Here is a 22,883-nt window from a genome sequence, read left to right on the forward strand (position 1 = left end):
CAACTTTATCAACTTCAATTATCATTTCAACAGCAAATAATCGCATTTGTGGTCAACTGCAAAAGAAGCGCCTTCAACAAGGCCATAAACAAACAGCGCTCAGCAAACAACAAATCGATCGACAACTTTTAATCAAAATATAAGTTTATTGAGCTGTTCACAGATTGATTCAGTCATAAATTTTCATGCAAGTTCATCTTTTTCCTTGCTCAGCATTTGATCCAAGCTCCACCTTTTCACGTCCTTAGTCACAATTGAACAGTTACAGTTAACATTGAAAATCCTATACCAGAGAAGCAACCAAAAAGCTCAAACTATATTTCACTTTTTCATGCTCTTTATGCTTCAACATCCTATAGATTGGGATGAAAAGGATGAAAATGCATTTTTATCTTCATCTTATTTTGATGGCACTCTAGAGACTCCTACTCTTTAGATGAACACCATTAACCTTTAATCCAACATCTTTCGTGATTATCTTGAAATTGCTTCAACATCCGTTATCCAATCTTCATCACCCTCATGATCATCATCTTTTTTTCCCATCGAATCACTTTCCACTTGCATGAACTTTTATAATGTATCAATATTGCATTTGTGCAAATTTTATCCTCAATTCATCTTTCATTAACAGTGCATCTCTTACAATTGTATCACTACTTTCATCAAGAATGTAAATTGTAAATCAATTGTCATAATGTTATGACTAGTGTTACCATTCAATTCATGGATTAATAGCAATTGTTACTTAATGCATTGGATTAACGCATCGGATTAATGATAGTGAAGAGTAAAATGTTGTTTCATTAAACCAGAAACTAATGTATCAATTTGCTGGACAATTGTTCAATCTCTAGACTCTCGGAGTTTCACTCAAATCTTTACATTTTTGTTTTCTCTCATTTTCATATTTACATTTAAATCGTCTTTCCTATCATTTATTTGTATTAAATTTATTTCCAGTATTTAATTGGCGATTAGATTTAACTGTAAATTGTAATGAAAAGCAGTGTTGGTTGAGATTATTCGTGAAAATAGTGTAAATAAGCTATTTACAGTGAATCTCATCATCTGGCAGGTTATTGTATTTTCATTCTGAGAAGAGTGGACATGATTAAATTATGTGCTGGGGAATGGCAGACCCAGGGCCACAGGAGCATATGAGACGCGGGTCATACTGAAAATCGTAAATTCCGATGAGGAACTTCAGTTTCAAGTCCATTTTATCAAACTGTATACATTTTGTGTTCATATTTCAAGTGTTGTTTGTTGAGACATGCGCTATCTCTCTAGACGTTTGGGGGCTGTACTTTCAACATTCACAAGTTGAACGCCAGTAACAAGTTTAATTTCTGTGGCTCTATTTGTTTTTGCGTTGTTTTCTTCCTCCTCATCATGTCCAATGATGAACTTGCTTCTAACGATGAAATTAAGGAATTTAAAGAAGAAGGTGAAGAGGATAAACTTGCCTCGGAAACTTTACACTCATCATTAAAGAATAATTTAATTGAATCGTTTAAGTTTGTGCCTTACCATGGGAATCCCTCGCCATACACTTCACCTCCATTGGATTTACTTCACCATCCACCACCACCGGCTCACATGGGTGGATATTTGTCCATGGACTTGCAATCAACTAAGAATATTTCCATGAGGATTCCACCGCCATGGCATCCAATGGGACTTCCACCGCCTTTCCCTCCATACTTTCATCCATCTCCAACCGGGATTTATCAAAATAATTTTCGTTATGGACATTTTTTACCTCCCTCAATTACCCACCATCACCATTTCCATCCAATTTTTCAATCTTCTCACCATCATCATATACCGACACCTTCACCAACCTCACAACCACCACCACTACCACCACCGCCACCTGATACAACACAATTCAACCAACTTTCATCCTCATCTAGTAATTTATCATCGTCATCGCTTCATCATGTGAAAAAACCTCTGAATGCTTTTATGTTGTTTATGAAAGAAAACCGTGCGGAAGTGGCCGCTGAAAGTGCTAAAAAAGAGTCAGCAACGATAAACCAAATTTTAGGGAAAATGTGGCATGCATTAACTCCAGAAGAGCAACAAAAATATTATGAAAAAGCTAGGTCTGCAAGGGATGTGCATCGAGAACTTTATCCGTGTTGGACTGCCAAAGATAATTATTCAGCAAACAATAAGAAGAAGAAAAAGAGAGAAAAATCTCGAGCTGAAGGAGCTTTGAAAAAGTGTAGAGCGACTTTTGGTCTTGACGATCAATCAAGTTGGTGCAAACCGTGTAGAAGAAAAAAGAAATGTATAAGATTTTCATTAAATGAACAACGAGTTGATTAAAATGGAGCTTTTTACATCTAGTGTGAATAAATTAATATTGAGAAAATCAAATTTTTAAAACAGTTATTGACTCATAAACATGTTAGTCCTAAAGGATTTTCTGGTCAGATTCATCTAAATCACTTGGACCATATTCAGAAAGATCTTCGTCATTGTCTTCCTCTATTTCATTAAGCATTTCATTTAAAGATTGAATGCCTCAGAAAGTCTACAGATAAAATAAAATTTTAGTAAACAACACTTGGTTTCAAAACAGTTATCCCCTAAAAACTGAGTTTTTTTCTTAAAGTAGAAGGTGCAAAAAGATATCTTATAAGATTCTGATATGGAGTAGACTTTTATTTGCCTTAAGAGTATGGCGCGTCTGTTTAAACTCGATGAAATAGTGTCAAAAACTTGATTCAGGTCAAGATTTGAGACTTGTGGATTTGTAGGGACATAAGGTTAGTGCAAATAAAAATTGACACATAAATTGTTTTGCTAATTATTCAACAATCAGATTAGTTGAAGAATTATTTTTTTTAATTTTCATTAATTAAGTCCTAATAATATACCATAACTAGCTTTTGTTGCTATGTTGATTCTATTTCATGGAAAAAATTCAAGAAAGCGATCTTTGTCAAATTTTTCAAGTTTTGATATTTAACATTATTTTCTATGGGATTTTTTTTCAACTAGCTGTTCGGTCTTCAATTTTTTCTTCATTTTGTTTCGTTTGATGGTTCACTTAATGAAGACATAGTTGACCCATGTTTGACCGATTGACTTGAAATTTCATATTTAGCTTGTGCTCAGCTCCTCTTTGGGTCTCTCTTATTATACTCTTTGGTTTGGAGGCTGTACCTGAAACATTCACAAGTTGAACGCGAGTAACATCAAGTCTATTTGTTTGTTTTTTGTTTTTTTTTGTCTTTTTTTGTTTCTCCTCAATATGTCCCATGATGAACTTGGTTCTAACGATGAAATTAAAGAATTTAAAGAAGAAGGTGAAGAGGATAAACTTGCCTCGGAAACTTTACACTCATCATTAAAGAATAATCTGCTTGAAAACTTTAAATTTGTGCCTTACCATGGGAATCCATATACTTCGCCAACATTAGATTTACTTCCACCACCGGCTCACATGATTCCACCGCCATGGCATCCAATGGGACTTCCACCGCCTTTCCCTCCATACTTTCATCCATCTTCAACCGGGATTTATCAGCATAATTTTCGTTTTGGACATTTCTTACCACCCTCAATGACCCACCATTTTCATCCAATTTTTCAATCTCCCCATCATATCCCTTCACCAAACTCTCAAGTGCATACACCGCCACCTAATACAACAAAATTCAATCAACTGCCATCCTCATCGTCATCGCTTCATGTGAAAAAACCTCTGAATGCTTTTATGTTATTCATGCAAGAAAACCGTGCTCAAGTTGTGGCTGAAAGTGCTAAGAAAGAGTCTGCGACTATAAACCAAATTTTAGGAAAAATGTGGCATGATCTAAGTCCAGAGGAGCAGCAGAAATATTATCAAAAAGCTAGGTCAGCGAGGGATATTCATAGAGAACTTTATCCGTGTTGGACTGCCAAAGACAATTATTCATCAAACAATAAAAAGAAGAAAAAGAGAGAAAAATCTCGAGCCGAAGGAGCTTTGAAAAAGTGTCGAGCTCGTTTTGGTCTTGAAGATCAATCAAGTTGGTGCAAACCATGCAGGAGAAAGAAGAAATGCATAAGATTTTCATCAAATGAACATTAGATGTGCATAAATACAGACAGAGAGAGTGAGAGAGCAATTCATTCAATAAATTTTGCAAACATTTTCAAGAATTCATTTTACTGCCTTAAACCGAAATACTTGCTAAAGGGATTAAGCTGTACAGTTGGCTCTAACCCTTCAGTTTCCAGGGAAAATGTACGCTTCTAATTTGAGTAAATAAAAAGGAAATACTTTGAATCAAAGAAAAATTTACCTGAAAAAATGGTGCCTTTATGTCTAGACATTCTGTCTAAAATTTCATTTGAACTGTTAAATATGAATGTGACATAATCATCATATTTTATGCACAAATTTACACAAATGGGCGAAAACGGTTAAAAATTGATTTCCTTCAAATTTAGTTTCACTGGTTTGTAGGGACATGAAAACTGAGTCAATTTATGCGATTTAAAGCTTTCTCTGGTTCTCTCAGGAATTTGAGGTCAAATTTGAATTGCCGAATGCCTTTTGTTCATTTATGGCAGCAGGTTTTTTCATGAAATTCATTTCACTGATGAAACTTTTAATGAACAGCCTGAAATGCACTTATTTTGAGAGATAACATTTTATTTTTCTGTACAACAGATCAAGTCGATTTCAGTCTAACCGACCGCTTTCTAAGATCGTAGGAGTGCGAGAACTGAAATTTATTATTGGTCGATAAAATTTGTTGGTACAAATCAAAGATTGAACACCATTCTCGAGATATTGATGCTCAAAGTTTTAGGCCAGTGGCCAAAATTGAGAGAACTGTTCACAAATTGTAAAAAGTGCTCGATTTTTGATGTAAACTAACAATTTTTACTAACGAATAGTAACTTTCAGGACTCTTGCTCTTACGGGTACTGAATCTGGAAGGTCAAACTGCAAATCGAACTGATTTGTTCGTACAGAGACAGAAAATTTAGCCTTTTTTAGCTTAGTGTTTGAACTCCACAAGAGATGGCGTTATAACTCTCATTCGTATGAATAGGCTTTGAGACTATTCGTACAATATATTTCGGACAAATAGGCTCTTTCAAAGAAGTAGAAATAGCAATTGGTTATTCATAGGAAAAAGTCTTTATAAATAGTCTTCAATAGCTCGTGTTAATAAATTTCAAACAGATTACATGAATATGTTTACTTAATCTCTCTTTTATATTTCTAACTCTATTATTATGCTTCTTAATACAAATTAATCAATTTATTTCTGCCAATAATTTCATATTTTATGAATCATTGTAACCAGAATCAAAACTTGATGTGAAAATAGGCAACTCTGTTTACCAGATTATGTAAATTTGCATCCTTGACAACGTACTAGTAAGGGGGTTGAGATTTCAGAGAAAGCTGCCTTTTTATGTCTTGAAGAGCTCATTCGTTGTAAATAAAATACTGTTAAACTGTTCTTTATTAACTGATCGCATTTCCTGCCTGTTTTTTTCATATTTTTTTTATATACACCTATCTTAATCAAGATGACCGAAATGTTTGCCAACCTTTTGAACACTTACAATGTCACTTTGGAAAGTTTTTTAGAGAAGGAAAATGTGCTGACCAAAGCTTTGGGTATTATTGAGGCCAATACCAATATTAAGAAGAAGTACATCGCCAATGGAATTGTCAGTATATTTGGTTTGTACATGATATTTGGTTCTTTTGCTGCTCTTCTATGCAATGCTGTTGGTTTTCTGTATCCAGCTTACCAGTCCCTGAATGCCTTGGAAACTGCTAATGCAGATGATGATCGTAAATGGTTAACTTATTGGGTTGTGTTCGCTTTCTTCAGTTTGATTGAATTCTTTGCTGACACTATTTTCATGTGGTTCCCTTTCTACTGGTTGGCCAAGATTGTTTTTCTTGTCTGGTGTTTCCTTCCCATTGAAAAGAATGGTTCCAATGTTCTTTATTCAAAGATAATTCGTCCCTATTATCTTAAAAGAAAAGATGTCATAAGTGATAATTTAGACAAAGTAAAGAGTAGCTTGGCTGGACCCATAGCTGATAAGGTTCGCAAAGGAGTCACCGATGCTTTGAAATCTGGCGGTGATAAATCAGATTAATTTCCTTTTCCTCTTTTCACCCTCTATCTCTTATAAAGAGATTTGTTTGGGTCAAATATTATCATTCATATATACCTTGCTTAACCGGTTATTTTACTTCTCATCAATTAACCTTGGTTAATATCAAATATGTTAATGATTTCTACTCAGTAAAAACATTACAGTCTATTAAACAAAGAAAGAAATATCAAAACAGATAATATCCATTTGTCACTTTTAATTCATCAAAGTTGAAAAACAAGATAATTGATTATTGAATAGCATTCAATTTCAATCTCTCAATTTGTTCAATCTAAATCAGATTAATCTTGAGTATGGTAAAGAGTTGAAATTACAGAAATTAACCATTTTTTTCAACGAGTACAAAAACCGTACAACGTTCAACACAGCAACAGTTGCTAACATTGCCACATAGTATTACCAATACTCATAAACTACACTCAGAGCTAATTAAACCCAATTTAATCTAATAGTCTCATGGTAACTTTGACATGTAGCTGCCAAATAGGACTAAAACAAAAGAAGTAACAATGCACCGAAAGATCGCTTCTTGGTACTATTGCACTCACAATAATCATCTAAATCGTTAAATAAGCGAATTTGGGGACATTTAAATCATTTAAATTTAAACTCTTTAAAAGTTAATCAGATTATTTGTCCAGATAGGAATAGAAATGAGACAATCAATGGCCATTGCAAGTAAGTTTGAAAGGTCACTTTGTCAAGCAAAATAACTTGTTGATAAGTGCTTTTTGACTGGTTTCAACTGATTTTCAATATGAAAAATTTCTCATCATTTTTCCTAATTTTATCCTTATCTATTATAAATGTATCATGTTCGCAATCATATCATTGGAAATCAAAATCATCAATCAACAAAACAGTACCATTCCAATTGTAAGTCGTCTGAATCCATTGTCTGTCTTTTTCACCCCTCAACATCCTTAGTTACCTTCATCTTCTTTGTCTCTTTATTTCTGTCTCCATCTCATTTTCTTTTTCAAGCAAAAGATGTCGCGATTTAGCATTACCTGTTGTGGATTTAATAATCACAGTAGTTAAGATTTTTACTGTTTAATTTACTTAATTATTGATCTTATAGGTTGTGATTATCTTTGAGGAGTAAATTTTTCATAGTAAGTTGAGCTTAGTACTCACCAGTTTTCGTTGGAATCTATTTACATCCAGGCTGTTTATCTAATTATATCTCTCAGATCATCTTACTCTTCTTTCTTTGTCTATCTCTGTCTTCTCTTATCTGTTTCATTCTCGGATTGTATCTTCTTTCAATCACACCTCTTTTCCCGGCTATTTAATCTTAATCAAATTATTTGATTCATTTAATTTGTCAAAACGGCTTCATCAACGCTTTTCATTTCTATCAACAGGTTATTTAAATCATTGTTGGTAGCAAGTGTAATCAATCCTAGTTCGACTCGTTTAAGATCAACATTAACATCAAATGTAAGTTTAATTTATATTTTCATCATCTCTTTTGTAAACTTCTGATTCTCCTTGCTAGATTTAAATATTTGCTATTGCAAGTTCATTTTAATCACCCATAGCTTATTATCCATTCATTATACCATTTAACCTGGGTTTGCTATTTTCTTTTCATCCATTCAATCTTTTTCTTATTTTCTGTTTCATCTTTAAAGACAAATCTCTGAAAATTTTATTCTACCTGTTTAGATTTTTTTAACATTTTACAGTGTAGTTGCTCAAATTCTGTAGTTTATTACATATTTTAATCTTTATTAGTATATAAATAAGGTAAGCTCTGTATTTAGATTTAGGTGTTTTTAGGTTAATGTTTTGATTTTTCTTAAAGGTCATCAACCTTTCATGGTTCCATGTGGTTTACATAAATTTTTCACTTCATTTTCTATATTTCAGATGAAAGCATTGATTGTTGGAGCTTATGAAGGTTCATCCTCTAGTGACTCACCAAAATTGGTATTAACTAAAAATGGTCAATCACTTGACTTTAGCAAGGATATTCTCAAAAGCATAGAAACGTATGTATTATTTGTTATTACACTTGTTTAAAATTATTGTATGCATGAGTCAAATTCATTAATACTACAATTGGCATTTTTTTGCAATTTATGGCAGTCTTGGTCCAGTTAAAAAAGGTAAAAGTCGCATATTCCAGGGCATATCAAATCAATACCTTGTCGTTTCATTGGTAAACCTGGGACCCGGAGATGCTGGTATCAATCCTGTTGAACAACTTGATGAGAAAAAAGAGAACACTCGGTTGGCTGTTGCTGAAGGTCTCAAATCTATTCGCGGACTTGATTCAGAAGCAATAAATGAAGTCGTAGTTGATGATTGTGGGGATGCCCAATCAGCAGCCGAGGGTATCTTCCTATCTGATTGGAAATTTGATGAACTTAAAGATGAAAAATCTCGCCGAAAGCCTCTTTCATTCAGTCTACTCAATCCTAACGGAGAAACTGCTGCTGCATGGGAAAGAGGTCGACTTCTTGCTCGCGGACAGATTATAGCCCGAAGATTAGCTGACATGCCTGCTAATCTGATGACTCCAACAATTTTCGCCGAAGAAGTTGTAAAAGCAACTGAGGGAACATCAATTAAGGTAAATGTCCGAGATAAAGCTTGGATTGAATCAATGAAAATGGGATCATTTTTAAGTGTTGCTCAAGGTTCCTCTCAGCCTCCTAAGTTCGTAGAACTACATTACAATAATGCTCCCGATACCAAACCTCTTGTTTTCGTTGGTAAGGGTATCACCTTTGACTCTGGTGGTATCTCAATTAAACCATCAGCTGATATGGACCAAATGAGAGCTGATATGACTGGAGCTGCTATTGTTGCAGGTACCATTATCACTTTAGCTGCTCTCAAAGCTAAAGTCAACGTTATTGGTTTGACACCTCTTAGTGAAAATTTAGTAAACGGTGAAGCTACAAAACCAGGGGATGTTCACCGAGCTATGAATGGTAAAACCATTCAAATTGACAATACTGATGCTGAAGGTCGTTTGGTATTAGCTGATGCTTTAACTTACGCTGACACTTTCAATCCTCAAGCAGTAGTCGATATTGCTACATTGACTGGGGCAATGAAGATTACGTTTGGAACAGCATGTAGTGGTGTCTGGTCAACAAATGATAAACTTTGGAATCTTATTCACAAGACTAGTATTGATTCGGGTGACAGAGTTTGGCGAATGCCCCTATTCAAGCATTATACCAAAGAAATAAGTGATTGCCATTTAGCTGACCTTAATAATATGGGAAAATCTCGACAAGGAGGTTCAAATATCGCAGCAGCTTTTCTACAAGAATTTATTAGTTGCCCAAATTGGATGCACATTGATATTGCAGGAGTTATGTGGAATGGTGCTGATAAGGGTTATCTTACCGCTGGAATGACGGCTCGTCCCTTGCGAACAATCGTTCCTTTCTTTGAATCAATATTTCAAAATAAACTATGAACTCTACTAAGCATCTAACGAAAGCTTAATTCGGATAAAATATTATCTCTTTCTTACTATACTAAACTGGAAACATCCACCTATTTGTCATGGATATTTTTTGTCCTCTTATTAATCTTTATTAGTTTAACCTTTTTGGTCTTTTATCGTATGTGAATGAATAAATTGATGCTCTTGTTAGACTAAAACTATTTGTTTACACCGTCTGATTAAAGATCCTATATTGAAAAAAATCTTGTTTTAATTATCTTGCTGTCGATTATAATCCATTATTTTTATTCATGTTTAACTACCGAGAGTTTGTTTATTGCTTATTGTGCTTTTGTTATCTCGAGTTGTAATTTCAACATGCAGGAGCTGAATAAGCATCTTATCCAATCAATTGATAACCATTTGACATTCAAGAGGATTAATCAACATTTACACACAATTTGATATAAAAAAAAGGTTGATTTATGATAAAACTGAATTTAACAAATAAGCCAACTTTAGGAATTAGTTTCCAATTTTCCGAATGAACATATTTTTCTAAACATGGTGAGTAACTACCAATGTTTAACAAAGCCACACACGAATAATCAATTGTTATCGATATTTTACACCGGTTTCTGATCATTTTAATGAGATATTGTTGATAAATCAATGATGTATAATCATTATAAAGTGAAGTTCAGAGTAACTCGAGCAGCAGTCATTTCTAGTTATTTTAACTTGATGAAACAACAAGTTTATGAGTTGATTATCAATCAAAATCAAAAGCTCTCGATAATGATTTGGTCTGATTAAATATGCAATTCATTAGTTAATCCAAAAACTTGAAGAATGGGTACAAACTAAATGAAATAAACAGTGATCTAAAATTTAAATGATTTACAACAAAAAATACCCAAGATGAACTCACATTTCAACCTTAATTAATTGACAATACAATGACGCAAATTGAAACAACTTACAGCTGATTATTTGTAAACTCAGATGAAGTTGAATAGTTTAGGTATCACCTACTTGTTGATATAACATTTAAAACGTATGGATAAAAATGATAATTATAACAGATGTAGTACCTAAACAGCAACCAGCAAAACACTTACTTTGTTAGTTAATCTTGAACCCAAATAAACACAATAGATGTAATTTAACACTTTAAATATAATAAAATTTCTCATAGTTGGATCAAAAATGAAACAAGAATTACAACAATAAACCGTAATAACAGATAAAACACCAACACAAATAAGCCACAATAGCTCAAATTACAGACAAATGACACTGGTATTTTAGGATAGAAATGTCAAATTTATTTAATCACAAATTTCTATCATCAAAACAATCGAGACATAAATTAAAATGAGGCGATAATTGTGAACAATAAAATAATAAAATTGTGAATAATAAAATGGTATTACTGTTAACCATTTCCAGTAAAGAAATTGCACTTCATTGCATTTCCCCTCAGAAGATGTCAGCAGTTTATCATCAGATTTTTTTCTTATTTTTCCAATAATTAAGATCAGTCTTATTAAATTAATAGCAACTAATTTTCATTTAATATGTGAACACATAATTTATCAATTCTCAGTGCTTTTCAATTAATTTGGTTTATTTCCTCTCCAAGCTCGTTCGTTCGGTATAAAGACATTTGTAAAGGTGAAAGAAGATGAAACTTCATGTTTTGCCTTCAGTAAACATTGGTTTCATAACAATTTCAACTTGCAACTTCAATAATTCATTGACTTTTTCATGTCTTAATTTCCCAAATCAAATGATTTAATTGGATTTACAAGTGTATACAAAATGTTATCCTATGATTATCCTAACATAAACAATTTCAACAAGCAAGTGTTGATCTCAATTGAGCCTTACATCTAGTTGAAGGGAAACCCGTTTTTTCCCTGTGAATATTATCGTCATTGAAGATTGCTTTGAGAATCTTAACATCTGATTAAGTTTGCAATTAAAGCAGATGATCATCAATAAATTTGATCCAATACATGCTGATTTAATCGCAATCTCATCTTGAATCAGATATAGTTGTTAACCTGATCTTCATTGACTTTAACATAAACATTATCATTGTTAAAATGAGCCATTTCATTTCAATTGAACATTTTTTAACAATAATTCAACAACATGAACATTCAATTGAAAGACTACAATATAAATTCATTGATTAACACACAATTGATTAACAATTTTGTTGGTTTTCAGTTTAAAATAAGACTTGACATTTGAAAACCCAAAAAACTCACTTTTTATATACCATTTGAAATCTTTAAAACAATTGGACTACAATTAACAGTTGATTTGTGTGAATGGTAATTACAATTAACTTGATAATTGTTCATTTAAATGACTGTTTATAATTCAATTATTCATTGTAAAGGTAATTGAAAAGCCAAAGACTTGAGATTAACGCAGCTTTAACCAGAGTAAACAAAATGATTCAATTTACTGGTTTACATTTTTTTTTGGGTTAACACATTTTTTTCCAATGAGATTTTTCTGGTTAAATGTTGCTGGTTAATTGAATTATTAGATTTAATATTTAATATATTGTATCCTGATTTAGCTGACTGTGTTTTATATACATAATTGAGCCATTAAATTGAAGTACAATTTGAAAACAATTGGATGACATTTGATCAACCACAACAAATTGACTTTCTTTCAACTGTACATTATGTAATTTAACCGGTTATTAAATTGAATTTATCAAATTCATTATTAAATTAATAATAATCAGTTGATCATTTTCATTTGTTTTTCCTTATTAAATGATTACGTTGTACAATTAAAAGCCGATGTAACTAGAAATGTCTTCATAAAGCAATTTGTTATCAAAAGCAATCCAGAAATGATTGATATTTCACTTAATTTTTCCGTCAAATGATACTTTGCTAGCTATTTATTTCATGATATAACAAGAATATACCTTGAATTAATTGATTTCTTACACTATTCCAGTAATAATCAAACAATCAGATCAATAATAAAGTCAGATTAATAATAGATTATAAATGTAATTTGATATTAAACAAAAAAAAAATGGTAACAATCAATGATTTGGGATTAGAATGGGAAGAAACAAATAAAACCAAAAAATGGAAAGGTTGATATACCAGAAAATAGAAACAAAAAGCTTAATTAAGCCACTTTATTGAAATTAATTATTCTCTATGAATTAATTTCTTTCATGATAAATGTTGTCAATCTGGTAAGGTAATAACCAGAAGAAAAGAGTTGTAAAAATTGATCTGGTTAACGGAAATAAAAGTCCATAAGACATGGAAAGAGAAAAGTATATTTATTTTTAACCTTGGGTCTAATTTTCCTTGAAAAAATATAAGGCAAACAATGATGATGAGAAATGAAGATAAGGCATTTGTATGAGTTAAGAGGTGAAAAAGAAAGAGATGAGAAATGAGTTGAAATCCTTTTCTTCCATAATTTTGTCCCTTTCTTTTTTTCAATTGACCTTCTATTTCACTTTCTTCTTGTGCTTCTGATGTTTCTTCTTGTTCTACTCCGCCATCATCATCATTCAACTGTAACACTCTCTTCATCGATTGAATTGTAATCGATTTTTCTTGCTTAACATCTTCACTTTCGTCTTGTTTCAGTGTTTCGGTGCTTCTGCTTGGAAACAACCACCATGGGTTAATGCTAACGAAAGTAAGTTCTTCTTCTCTTTCAATTTACTCTTTCTTCCATCTTGACCTGAATTTTTCACTCTTCCTCCCCTTCATCATCATCATCATCATCATCATGATTCTCGTTTGGATTCACCTAACTGCGCACGTTATATTCAGAAAAACCAGAGAGATTCCAAACCATATTTCACTCTCTTTCCCCATTTTCCCACCTTCCTACTCTTTCCCTCTTTTTCTCATCTATTTTTTTTCCTAAATCAGTTATTTCAGTTCTCTTTCTATCCCTATTTTTATTCCTTACTCTTCATATCTTCATGCTATCTTCATGCTTTCCTCAGTTCCCCATGTAGAAACGTTTGTAGACATGCTCGTACGATACTAACGCCTCATCTGGTTGTCAACGGAAATAACAGTCTACAGAACGATTCTCTCTGTCTCTTTTCTCTTTCTCTTTCTCATACTAATAATAATCTGTATCAGTTTTTATTTTCTTTCCTCATCATCTCTCATTTCATCAATCTCATTTCATCACTTTCTCTTTTCTCTATCTCTTTTACTGTGTTCAAATCAATATGTTCATCTATTTTTTATTATTTGTGTCAAAACGATAATTATTCAAGTAAATTGTTGTTATTTCTAAATTGGATTGTTGTGAGATTTAAATGATCATTTGGTAGATAAATTTACAGTCCAAAAAAATTATTAACTGTAATATTTCGCCATCAAACCATATTCTTTCACGAAAATAAAGCGGTGTTACCTTGTTTCTTCTGCTTCTCCCACTCTCTCTCTAACTCTCTCAAAACGTTGGATTAGTTTTTTTGGTTCAAATTTAAGGAATCCTTTTGTGATTGTCCATGTTGATTCTAATCTAACATTACCTGTTTGTTTGTTTGTTAATTTGTACCAACAACTCTGGGAATCACCTTTAACCTTCTCATTATTCAGCTTGCTGTATAAACTCAACACGAAAGCAACAAACACGGTAAATGAAATGAAATACGAGAGGAAGAAAATTTGCTTTTGCGATTTCCTTCTTTTCCCATTATCTCTAGACTTTCTGTCTCTCCCTGTCTCTTTTTTTCTTTGTATCTATTCTCTATGATGAACTAATAAGGTCAAATCAATCTTTAGCCAATCAAAACCAGAATAAAAAAGTCGGTAACTTGTAAGACTGTTTACAAAATTGCCATTTTAACAGATAACAAATGTGAGCGAAGCGGTTAATTTGGTTACATTTCCAAATTTTTCGCTTTTTATTTTTTGTATCATCAGATTACATTTTATATTTAGTTTCCATAAACAATCCAACTTTGAAATATAAAAGTAAAAATCGTTTGACCTTCACGTTTCTCTTTCTCTTTCTTCTCTTTCCCTGTATCTCGATCTTTCTTTCCCTTTCTTCACTCTCTGAGTCTCCCAGAATTCTCTCTGAATCTCTCTGAGCTGAATCAATCATCTTACTCTTCCTTTCTTCTCTCTTTTTTTCACCATTTCCTTTCTTGCAGTGCGTCTTCATTTCTCTTTCTTCTTTTTACTTCTTCTCAACGTCGTTTGAAAAAGCATCTTCACATTTCCCATTTGGAAGAGTTGTTCAAATCTTATCAGCCCATCTCCTACATTAATTAGGTAAGATGATGATCACATCTTTTTGTTATTACCTACTTTAGTTAACCCTTTCATTTTGATTATCATTTCTTATTTTCCTTATCCCACCGCTCATCTGATAAATCCCATATTTATGTAAGCAAATCATTGTAATGATTAGACTGTAAAAATTTAGATTCATATCAAAAAACTCTGAAATCAATCAACCTAAAAAGTGATTACAGTTAAATGTTATTCCCAATTTGTTATACTAACGAGGAGGTTATTACTTTGCAATAATTAGCATTTACAGTTTGATATTACCCATTGACCCACATCATCAAACAGACACTTATAATGGGAAAATGTTATACTTTATTTATAGTCATAATCATGTTAAGATTTGCTCAGTATAATACATCTTATTAACCAAATTTTTATGCTTCATTTACACTATTGTTGTTTAAGTTATCTGTTTCATTTCAATATTTATTCATTCAACACTTTCTTTTCCCGTTTCTTTTTTTCTCTTTTCTCGTTATTCCTGGTGTGTTACAAACTACAGAATCAAAGACGCAATTCAAAGACATTTGAAAAAATCAACTTCTCTCATCTCTTTCCTGACTGCCCGATTCAGTTTTTTTTTATTGATTCTTATTATTCTTATCATCATTATACTGTTACTATTAATTGTTAATTCAACTCACTTATTACCTCTCCTCAACATTGTTAATTGTTAACCATCTCGGAACCCTTTTACAAGCTTTGTTGTGTGTGTGTTTAACCTTAACTCAATTTTGGTTGACCTTTTTTATAGAGTTATACATATAAGCAAATTTTATTTATCTTTTTCACCTCAAAATAGTTCAATACTAGAAGATATTATATAAATATATACATATTGATATAATTTTAGTTAGCATTTAAAGTCGATCTCAAAAAAGAGTGAAATTTAAATCATAATCATCAAAACAGCGATTACAACTGTTCAAGTGAGCATCAACGTTAACAAAGTTTACTAAGTCATTATCAAGCTACGAAAATGCACGTCGAGATTCAAGTAGCTCTCAACTTTTTGATCTCCTTCCTTTATAATAAGCTTCCCCGTCGTCGAGTCAACCAATTTGGTGAAGAACTCGAAAATGCCCTTAAACTTAAATTTGAGGGTCACTGGTATCCTGAAAAACCTTATAAAGGGTCAGCCTTCCGATGTGTCAAGACAACTCCTCCATTGGACCCTGTTTTTGAGATTGCAGCTCGTGAAAGTGGAATGGATATTGTTGATATCCAAGAAAATTTGCCTCAAGAATTGTCCATCTGGATCGATCCTGGTGAAGTTTCCTATCGAATGAGTGAGAAAGGTCCCGTTAAAATACTCTACTCTGAATCTGATCGTCCCCATGATTTAGAAAATTCTGATCGAGAGGTTATCCGAACCTTTAATCCAGAAGCCCAGTGTTTCAAGCCCATCGAGACAACAGCCATGGCATTTGGCTCTCTTTCTTTAGGACCTGCTTCAACTTCACCATCTTCCCTTCATGTGATTCCCAATGGATTCCCAAGTTCACCCAACGGTAATACCAATGGATCTAATTCCTCACCTTCAGCTGCTGCTGCCGCTGCTGCTGTGGTTGCTGCCGTTGTTAACGGTAATGGTTCTGCTGGAAATGTTGCTAATCAACCCAATGGAGGTAATAATCTTATCAACACCAGTAACTCGGTTACTCCATCTCCAATCTACAAATCATTTACCACTGGATCTATGGGTCCTTCTGGTTTCATGCCCAAGCCATCTTCATCGAATGTCACTTTTACAACAGCCACCTTTGCTCAAACTAAATTTGGTTCAACTAAACTAAAATCAAACACTAAAAGGTCACACCGAATGTCACCCACCGAGTTTTCCAACTACATTAAGCAACGAGCTCTTCAACAACAACAAGCTGCCACTGCTGCTGCAGTTGGTGCCGTTTCACCCAATGGAAATGATCGAAGTGATAGAGGAGGTCTTTCAGCTGGATTGGTTAATGGTGTTCACAGTCCATCCAACATTTCATATGTTCATGGATCACCAAACGGCACTGGATTATCTTCAGGTAACATTTCCCCGCAAAACTCTCGATCAATGTCTCCAATTGGAAGTAACATAAATGGAAACGCAAGTTCACTTGATTCTGTTTCTAATCTACTCTTTATGGGAAATAATTCAGTGTGTACTTCAGCAACCTCGCCAATTACACACTCACCTTCCCCATCACTTTCATCCTTTTATTCTGGTAATCATGGTAATGGTGGTTTGGTTGGTCATGGATCAATTAGTCCAAGGCATCACCCTTCTCACCATCAATCATCACCCAACTCTGGTCTCTCCTCCAGCTTAAACGAACTCTATGGATCATCTTCTTCCACCCACAACATTGACTCTCAGTTGGCAAATCTTTTGGGCTCATCAAACCTGATACCTAAATCTTCATCGCCCTCCATGTCCAACGGAGTCAACTCAACGACCACCTCCAATAATAATGTTTTCAATCGATTTGCATCTCTCTTTGATAAAGGTTCACCATCATCTAACCTTTATTTGTCCAGCAACAGCAATTCACCAACAAATGGAAGTAATACAAACAACATCATGACTTCAGTGGCAAACAATTCAACCAGTTCAAACAACCTTATCAACATCATCAATAGCAACAACAACAATAACAATCTCCATTCAATGCTAAATGGAGATAATTCATCGATCTCATCTCAATGCTATCCCAGCAATACTATTCTTGGTTTATACGGGAATAATGGACATCAAACTTCACAGACTGACCTAACATGCGGATTAGGATCAAATGTTTCACTTTCGTCAACAGTAACAGATTCAGTTTCTCCTTCTTCATCACCTTCATCCTCTACACCTCCTTCAACCATCTCTCTATCAGCTACTTCAGCACCCAGCCCAGCCGCTTCTTCTCCAACTATTGCAGTTCCCTTATCATCTTCAGCATCACCTTCATCATCACTCTCCAATTCAGCCTCATCATCAACCTCTTCTTCTCCCTCCTCTTCAATGCCATCAGCATCCTCAGTCCCAACAGCATCCGCCTCGAACTCTTCATCACCAGCAACATCCACAAACAAAGGATTTGACAGTTTTTCATTCTCATTGAATGGAGTTTCTTACCCTAACCAATATCAACACCTACTGGTTGCTAATTAGGATTGAGAATCAAATGAGAGTTCAATTTATTTAGTTAAAACGTCAATAAATCAAGAACAAATAAAAAAAACTAAAAAAAAGGATAAACAACGCACTCAGTGAAGAAAGCTAATTGTGTGCACCGATATTTAATTATAAAATAATTTTTCAAAAAAAAACAAACAAAACCTTTTTACCTCATTCAAACACAAAGAAATAAGTTACCCTGAAAAACTCCAAGTTTTCCTTTGCCTTCTTTTCGCAAAAAGCCCCTCAAACCCTTCAACCCAAAACTCCAAACAAAAACGCTTCAGTGTCAAAGATAATCTTTGAAACTTTTTTTCTTCTGACAAAAGCAAAAAAAATAACTACATCAACTGATGATAATAATGGTGATGAACTTGCTGAGAATGAACAAGAAGAAGAGGTAACAAAAAAATCTAATTTTATCAGATCTCTTTTCTTGATTTTGTGTGATTTTTACATATATAATATGACAACAAGAAAACAAAAACTAACAAAAAAAAAACTCCTTCCTAAAATTTCGCCGACGAACAATTGGCGAAAAATTGAAGATGAAAAAAGCGCAAAATGCTTTCTTCTTCTTCTTCTTTTCTTTTTACACTAACATAGATGAAACAAAAGTACATGTTATCATTACTACTATTAATACAATTATTACTATTATTATTATATACTACATTATATATTGTATTTGACAGGGAGGTTTAAGCCATCTCATACTTTATCTGTCCAGATGAAAAACTGTTGATAATTTGAAACATTTTTTTCCCCTTCTCATATTTTACACTCATAATTATGTTTCCTTTACTGCTGGTTGAAACATTGAAACATTATATAATTGTAATACACTCATACACCATGCATACATATAAATATATATACAATATATATATATTTATATTTGATTATTCTTATGGACAACTAACTATTATTAACAAATCAAATCATAATTAGTAGCGCTTAAAAAACGTGAATTGCTGCCGAATCATATATATATACAGTTATTGGTATATATTTATATACATTTATATGTATGTATGTGTAACAATTTATAAATAGACTTGATGACAACAAATGATTCTCTGGTAGATTAACCTTGTTTTGTGAATAGCTTTTGTGGCACAAATGCAGTTGAGCTGCAAAAAGATACCAACAAAACCAGCACCTCAAGATCTTCATCATCATTCTTCTCCCTCCAAAATCGCTATCTTTTTTTTCATACTATAAATATCATCATAACTGAACTTGACTAACAACAAAAAAGTCACTCCCAAGGCTTGATTTATAAATAATTACAATAACTTTATATTTGTTACGATTCTTAGTTACAAGTCTCTCTCTCTCAATCTCTACTCTTTTTTACCCCTTTCATCATTTTTCTTCATCTTCTTTCTCTCACCTGAAAAAAGTTCTTAAGGTGTTCATCTTGACTATTATCATAATACACTTTACTATCTTCCAACAATTTTGTCTGAAAAAACAACATGTTAACATATTATCTGTCTAAATATGTAAAAACTGGATAAATCCCAGAGAATCATTTGGTTATATTTATAATTTGATTAACTTAACTTGAGACAATTAACCATTAATAAACATCTCGATATAAATACAAATATAAATATAAATTATGATACTTTAAATTGATATTACTGACACACACACACATATATATGAAAAGCTAAAAAAATATAACTTAATTTTTCACGTTTTACCGAAGATTATACAGACACTTTTCTTAAAGAAAAACCTTTTTTTGCATCTTTCTTCAAAAATCTTAATGTTTTCATTTCATCTCTCTTTATATTAATTATCTTTAATATTATTATTCATTAATTGTTAACTCTTTTTTGCATTCTCTCTGGAAACTTACAAGCTCTGTTAACATCTGAAAAACCTTTTAAATGTAAAACATTGAGACAATGTATAACCTTTTATAACTTAATAGTGAGACTTTAACCAAAAACCAAAACAAATAATTTGACGGAAAAAAAAGACGGATTAAAATGGTTCCAGTTTGATGAAAAAGACACACAAGCCAAAGCAAGGAAACATCGCAATCAATAGCAACACCAACCATGAGATGAACTGGATTGAAGATGGCGGAAGATGAAAAACAAAATGTGAAACTAATTGCAAAGGACAGTTTAAATTGAAAGCAAAACAAGCTTAACCAGGATTAACCCAACCAACTGTAACTCCTAATCCAGTGCAAAGTTAGCTTTCATCTATAGCAAGAATGATAAATGATTGCAAAAGCTCATCTAATTTCATCTCCATCTACATCCTCATCTTCATCTCTACTCTTTCTCTCTCTCTCTATCTTCCTCTTTTCACTCTTATCCTTAGATGATGATGATAAACCAATCGCAAAAACACACAAAATTCATAGTCAATTCACACTCACATTGCAAAATCATAATAATTATTACTATTAATATATTATTATTACTTGTACAACTATTATTATTGTTATTATTATTGATATCTCAACATTATGGTGTGAAAAAAAGCAACCTGCAAAGTTCAGAGAGATTCATTAATATTAATATTAACCATGAAAATGAAACGCAAATTCTTATAAGTATATATTTATTTATATATTTATTTGAACAGTTTTTTTTAGTTTCTCATGAAAGCCTTTTCCAGCTCAGTAATTAACAGTTTAATTGGATGAAAGTTGATTTAATTTTGATTTTAAATACACACAAAAATCTGAATCAAAAAAGTATATATTTGTATGTAAACAAAAGCAAAATTTTATTTCGGTATAAAAGCAACATCTTTAATTATTATATATATATCTTTATTATGATTATTATTAAGTTTTCAAAATGATTGAATTTTATGGTTAAAATGATTGAAATTTGAACAAGAAATTGATTTTTTATAACAAAAGTTGAAAAAAATGACCAAAAAAAACTCAAAACCCAAAAAACCAGAAAATCAGATTTTTAGTGTAAAACAAATCAAATGATCAATCAAACCCAAAGAGCTAATTGTTGTCTTCTTACAGTAATTACAGCTAATATCAAATGCAATGTTAATTTTTTTGGGTTAACTGTTAAGTGATTAAAACTGTATGGACTCTTGGACAACAATTAGCCATCTTTAAGGCTTCAATAATGGTAACAACAATGATAATTGTTAATGATTTTGCTCGTAATAATAAAGACTTAAAACAATTTGTGATAAAGATTTACCAACCCTAGACTTTGATTTAAATAGTGATTTAATTGTTATAAAAATGGTTCTCTCCTTTGATTCCCATTTTAAAACTGCATTTTGTTCAAATGTGTACAATTGTTGAAGCCAAAAAGCTATATCATTAATACAATTACAAGTTGAAAATTAAAACTGTTTGCAACACTAAAGTGGATACAAATGATCAATGGTGTAAAACCAAAGTTAAAGTCAACCCCACAATTATCACAATTAATACCAGTTATTACAATTATTATGATTAAAGCATTTTTTTATTAATAAATAAACGATGAAAATATTTACAACATTTGTGTCTACATTTATTTTACTTTGACAAGACAAAGGTTATTGCGTTGGTGTATTGAGAGTACATCAGCCATGTTACACTCAATATTTCATCTTCTTCCATCTTTTTTGTTCACCCTGTTTATCATCTGAACCACCTTCAGAGTTCCATAGATTGACCTACATTCCTCAACTATATTTAACCATTTTGTAAGTCTACTTGTTATGTTGTTATTGAGTTACTCCGAGCTGCAGGAATGAGCTTTTTGAGCCAAGAAGATGAATTTTTTCTCAATTTCACTTCAAATCAAATTGTTGTTGTTAAATTGTTTACTGATAGTAATTAAGCTAATTTTAGATTGCTGTGTTTATATGTAATTAGGATTTGCTTTTTGGCTTTCATTTCACATAGCCTCATAACCTTGCCCAAATTTACACACAAAATATCAACAACAACAACAACATCTATTAATATTTTTGTTTTGTTTCAATTGTTGAATTATTATTTTGCCAAATTTAATCAAAATTATTGGATTGGTGTTGGGGTTAAAGGATGACAATGGATGAGACGAGATGAAATATCAGGATGAAACTGAAAAACAAATTAAATGTTTTTCAAAGGATGATCGAGTTGAAGGTGAAGGAATAATGGAAACAAGTGTGTTTTGTAAAGGACGAGGATAAGGATGATGGGAGGAAAGTAGGAAAAGCTAAATGGTAACAGTGAATGGGTTTCAATGAAAAATGTTGTTTTCATGTAAGCCTTTTCTTCTTTCTTTTCTTTCTTTCTTTCTATCCTTTGATAGACAAAACGAATCGTTAGGATGATGATAATGAAGATGACGAGGGAAAGATGAAGAGAGTAATGTAAGAATGATGAGAGAAAGGAAGACAACGAAGAAGATGAAAAGGTTTTCTTGTTCAACCATTATTTACTATGTAAACCATGCGCATTATTTTAGTAGGACGAAGATGATGATTCGCGGAGCTTAACTACGAACTACGTAGTTTGGACTGGAAGAGAGAGAGAGAGTAGATGGTAAGGATGATTAGGAGGAGAGAGAAGAGAGTGAAATAGAAAGGCGAAAATGGGATTCAGGTCAAGATGGAGAGAAAGTATCACATCTACGAGAAAATTTTGTTGGTACTCATACAGTTGCTAAGGACGAAGAGGAAAATGAAGATAAAGTGATCGTAGGAGGTGAAGAGGATGGATGAGAATGATGAGGATTTGAGGGAAGAACGGAAAAAGAAGACCAAGAAATGGATCGATAAAGTAACTTGAATAAGAGTAATGAGATGAAGACTAATAATAACGTTGGGAAGATGAATATGATGCTCGAGA

At 32.5% G+C, this 22,883-nt stretch overlaps 5 protein-coding genes across 9 annotated transcripts; all 5 read left to right on the plus strand.

Moving 5' to 3' along the window:
• The first annotated feature begins 1,351 nt into the window (after nt 1-1,351).
• LOC107363428 (uncharacterized) lies at nt 1,352-2,388 on the plus strand. Its single transcript, XM_015930650.3, has one exon. It carries the CDS (start codon nt 1,396-1,398, stop codon nt 2,335-2,337), a length of 942 nt encoding a protein of 313 aa, XP_015786136.1. The 5' UTR covers nt 1,352-1,395; the 3' UTR covers nt 2,338-2,388.
• LOC149093710 (uncharacterized) lies at nt 1,352-4,239 on the plus strand. The gene has a single exon (XM_089268298.1). The coding sequence runs from the start codon at nt 3,269-3,271 to the stop codon at nt 4,088-4,090; it is 822 nt and encodes a 273-aa protein (XP_089124424.1). The 5' UTR covers nt 1,352-3,268; the 3' UTR covers nt 4,091-4,239.
• Nucleotides 4,240-5,458: 1,219 nt separating this feature from the next.
• Nucleotides 5,459-6,335, plus strand: LOC107363454 (receptor expression-enhancing protein 5). Its single transcript, XM_015930681.3, has one exon. It carries the CDS (start codon nt 5,551-5,553, stop codon nt 6,133-6,135), a length of 585 nt encoding a protein of 194 aa, XP_015786167.1. The 5' UTR covers nt 5,459-5,550; the 3' UTR covers nt 6,136-6,335.
• Nucleotides 6,336-7,231: 896 nt separating this feature from the next.
• LOC107363394 (cytosol aminopeptidase) lies at nt 7,232-9,831 on the plus strand. 3 transcript variants are annotated; one of them, XM_015930608.3, is made up of 4 exons: nt 7,232-7,271; nt 7,524-7,599; nt 8,032-8,153; nt 8,251-9,831. In XM_015930608.3, the coding sequence occupies exons 3-4, from the start codon at nt 8,032-8,034 to the stop codon at nt 9,596-9,598; spliced, it is 1,470 nt and encodes a 489-aa protein (XP_015786094.2). In that variant the 5' UTR covers nt 7,232-7,271; nt 7,524-7,599; the 3' UTR covers nt 9,599-9,831. The 3 variants fall into 3 exon arrangements, with proteins under 3 accessions (XP_015786094.2, XP_089124423.1, XP_089124422.1); XM_089268297.1 differs by lacking the exon at nt 7,232-7,271 and having other exon boundaries at nt 7,487-7,908; XM_089268296.1 differs by lacking the exon at nt 7,232-7,271 and having other exon boundaries at nt 7,487-7,599.
• Nucleotides 9,832-13,149: 3,318 nt separating this feature from the next.
• Nucleotides 13,150-21,555, plus strand: Tob (Transducer of ERBB2). 3 transcript variants are annotated; one of them, XM_089268295.1, is made up of 3 exons: nt 13,150-13,270; nt 14,757-14,877; nt 15,401-21,555. In XM_089268295.1, exon 3 carries the CDS (start codon nt 15,878-15,880, stop codon nt 18,044-18,046), a length of 2,169 nt encoding a protein of 722 aa, XP_089124421.1. In that variant the 5' UTR covers nt 13,150-13,270; nt 14,757-14,877; nt 15,401-15,877; the 3' UTR covers nt 18,047-21,555. The 3 variants fall into 3 exon arrangements, with proteins under 3 accessions (XP_089124421.1, XP_015786084.2, XP_025016918.2); XM_015930598.3 differs by lacking the exon at nt 13,150-13,270 and adding an exon at nt 13,552-14,233; XM_025161150.2 differs by lacking the exon at nt 13,150-13,270 and adding an exon at nt 14,092-14,233 and having other exon boundaries at nt 14,812-14,877.
• Nucleotides 21,556-22,883: the final 1,328 nt, after the last annotated feature.

This window comes from Tetranychus urticae, chromosome 2 (genome assembly GCF_039701765.1).
Source record: "Tetranychus urticae isolate SD_2017Ah chromosome 2, NJAU_TeUrti_SD_1.0, whole genome shotgun sequence".
Taxonomy (NCBI): domain Eukaryota; kingdom Metazoa; phylum Arthropoda; class Arachnida; order Trombidiformes; family Tetranychidae; genus Tetranychus; species Tetranychus urticae.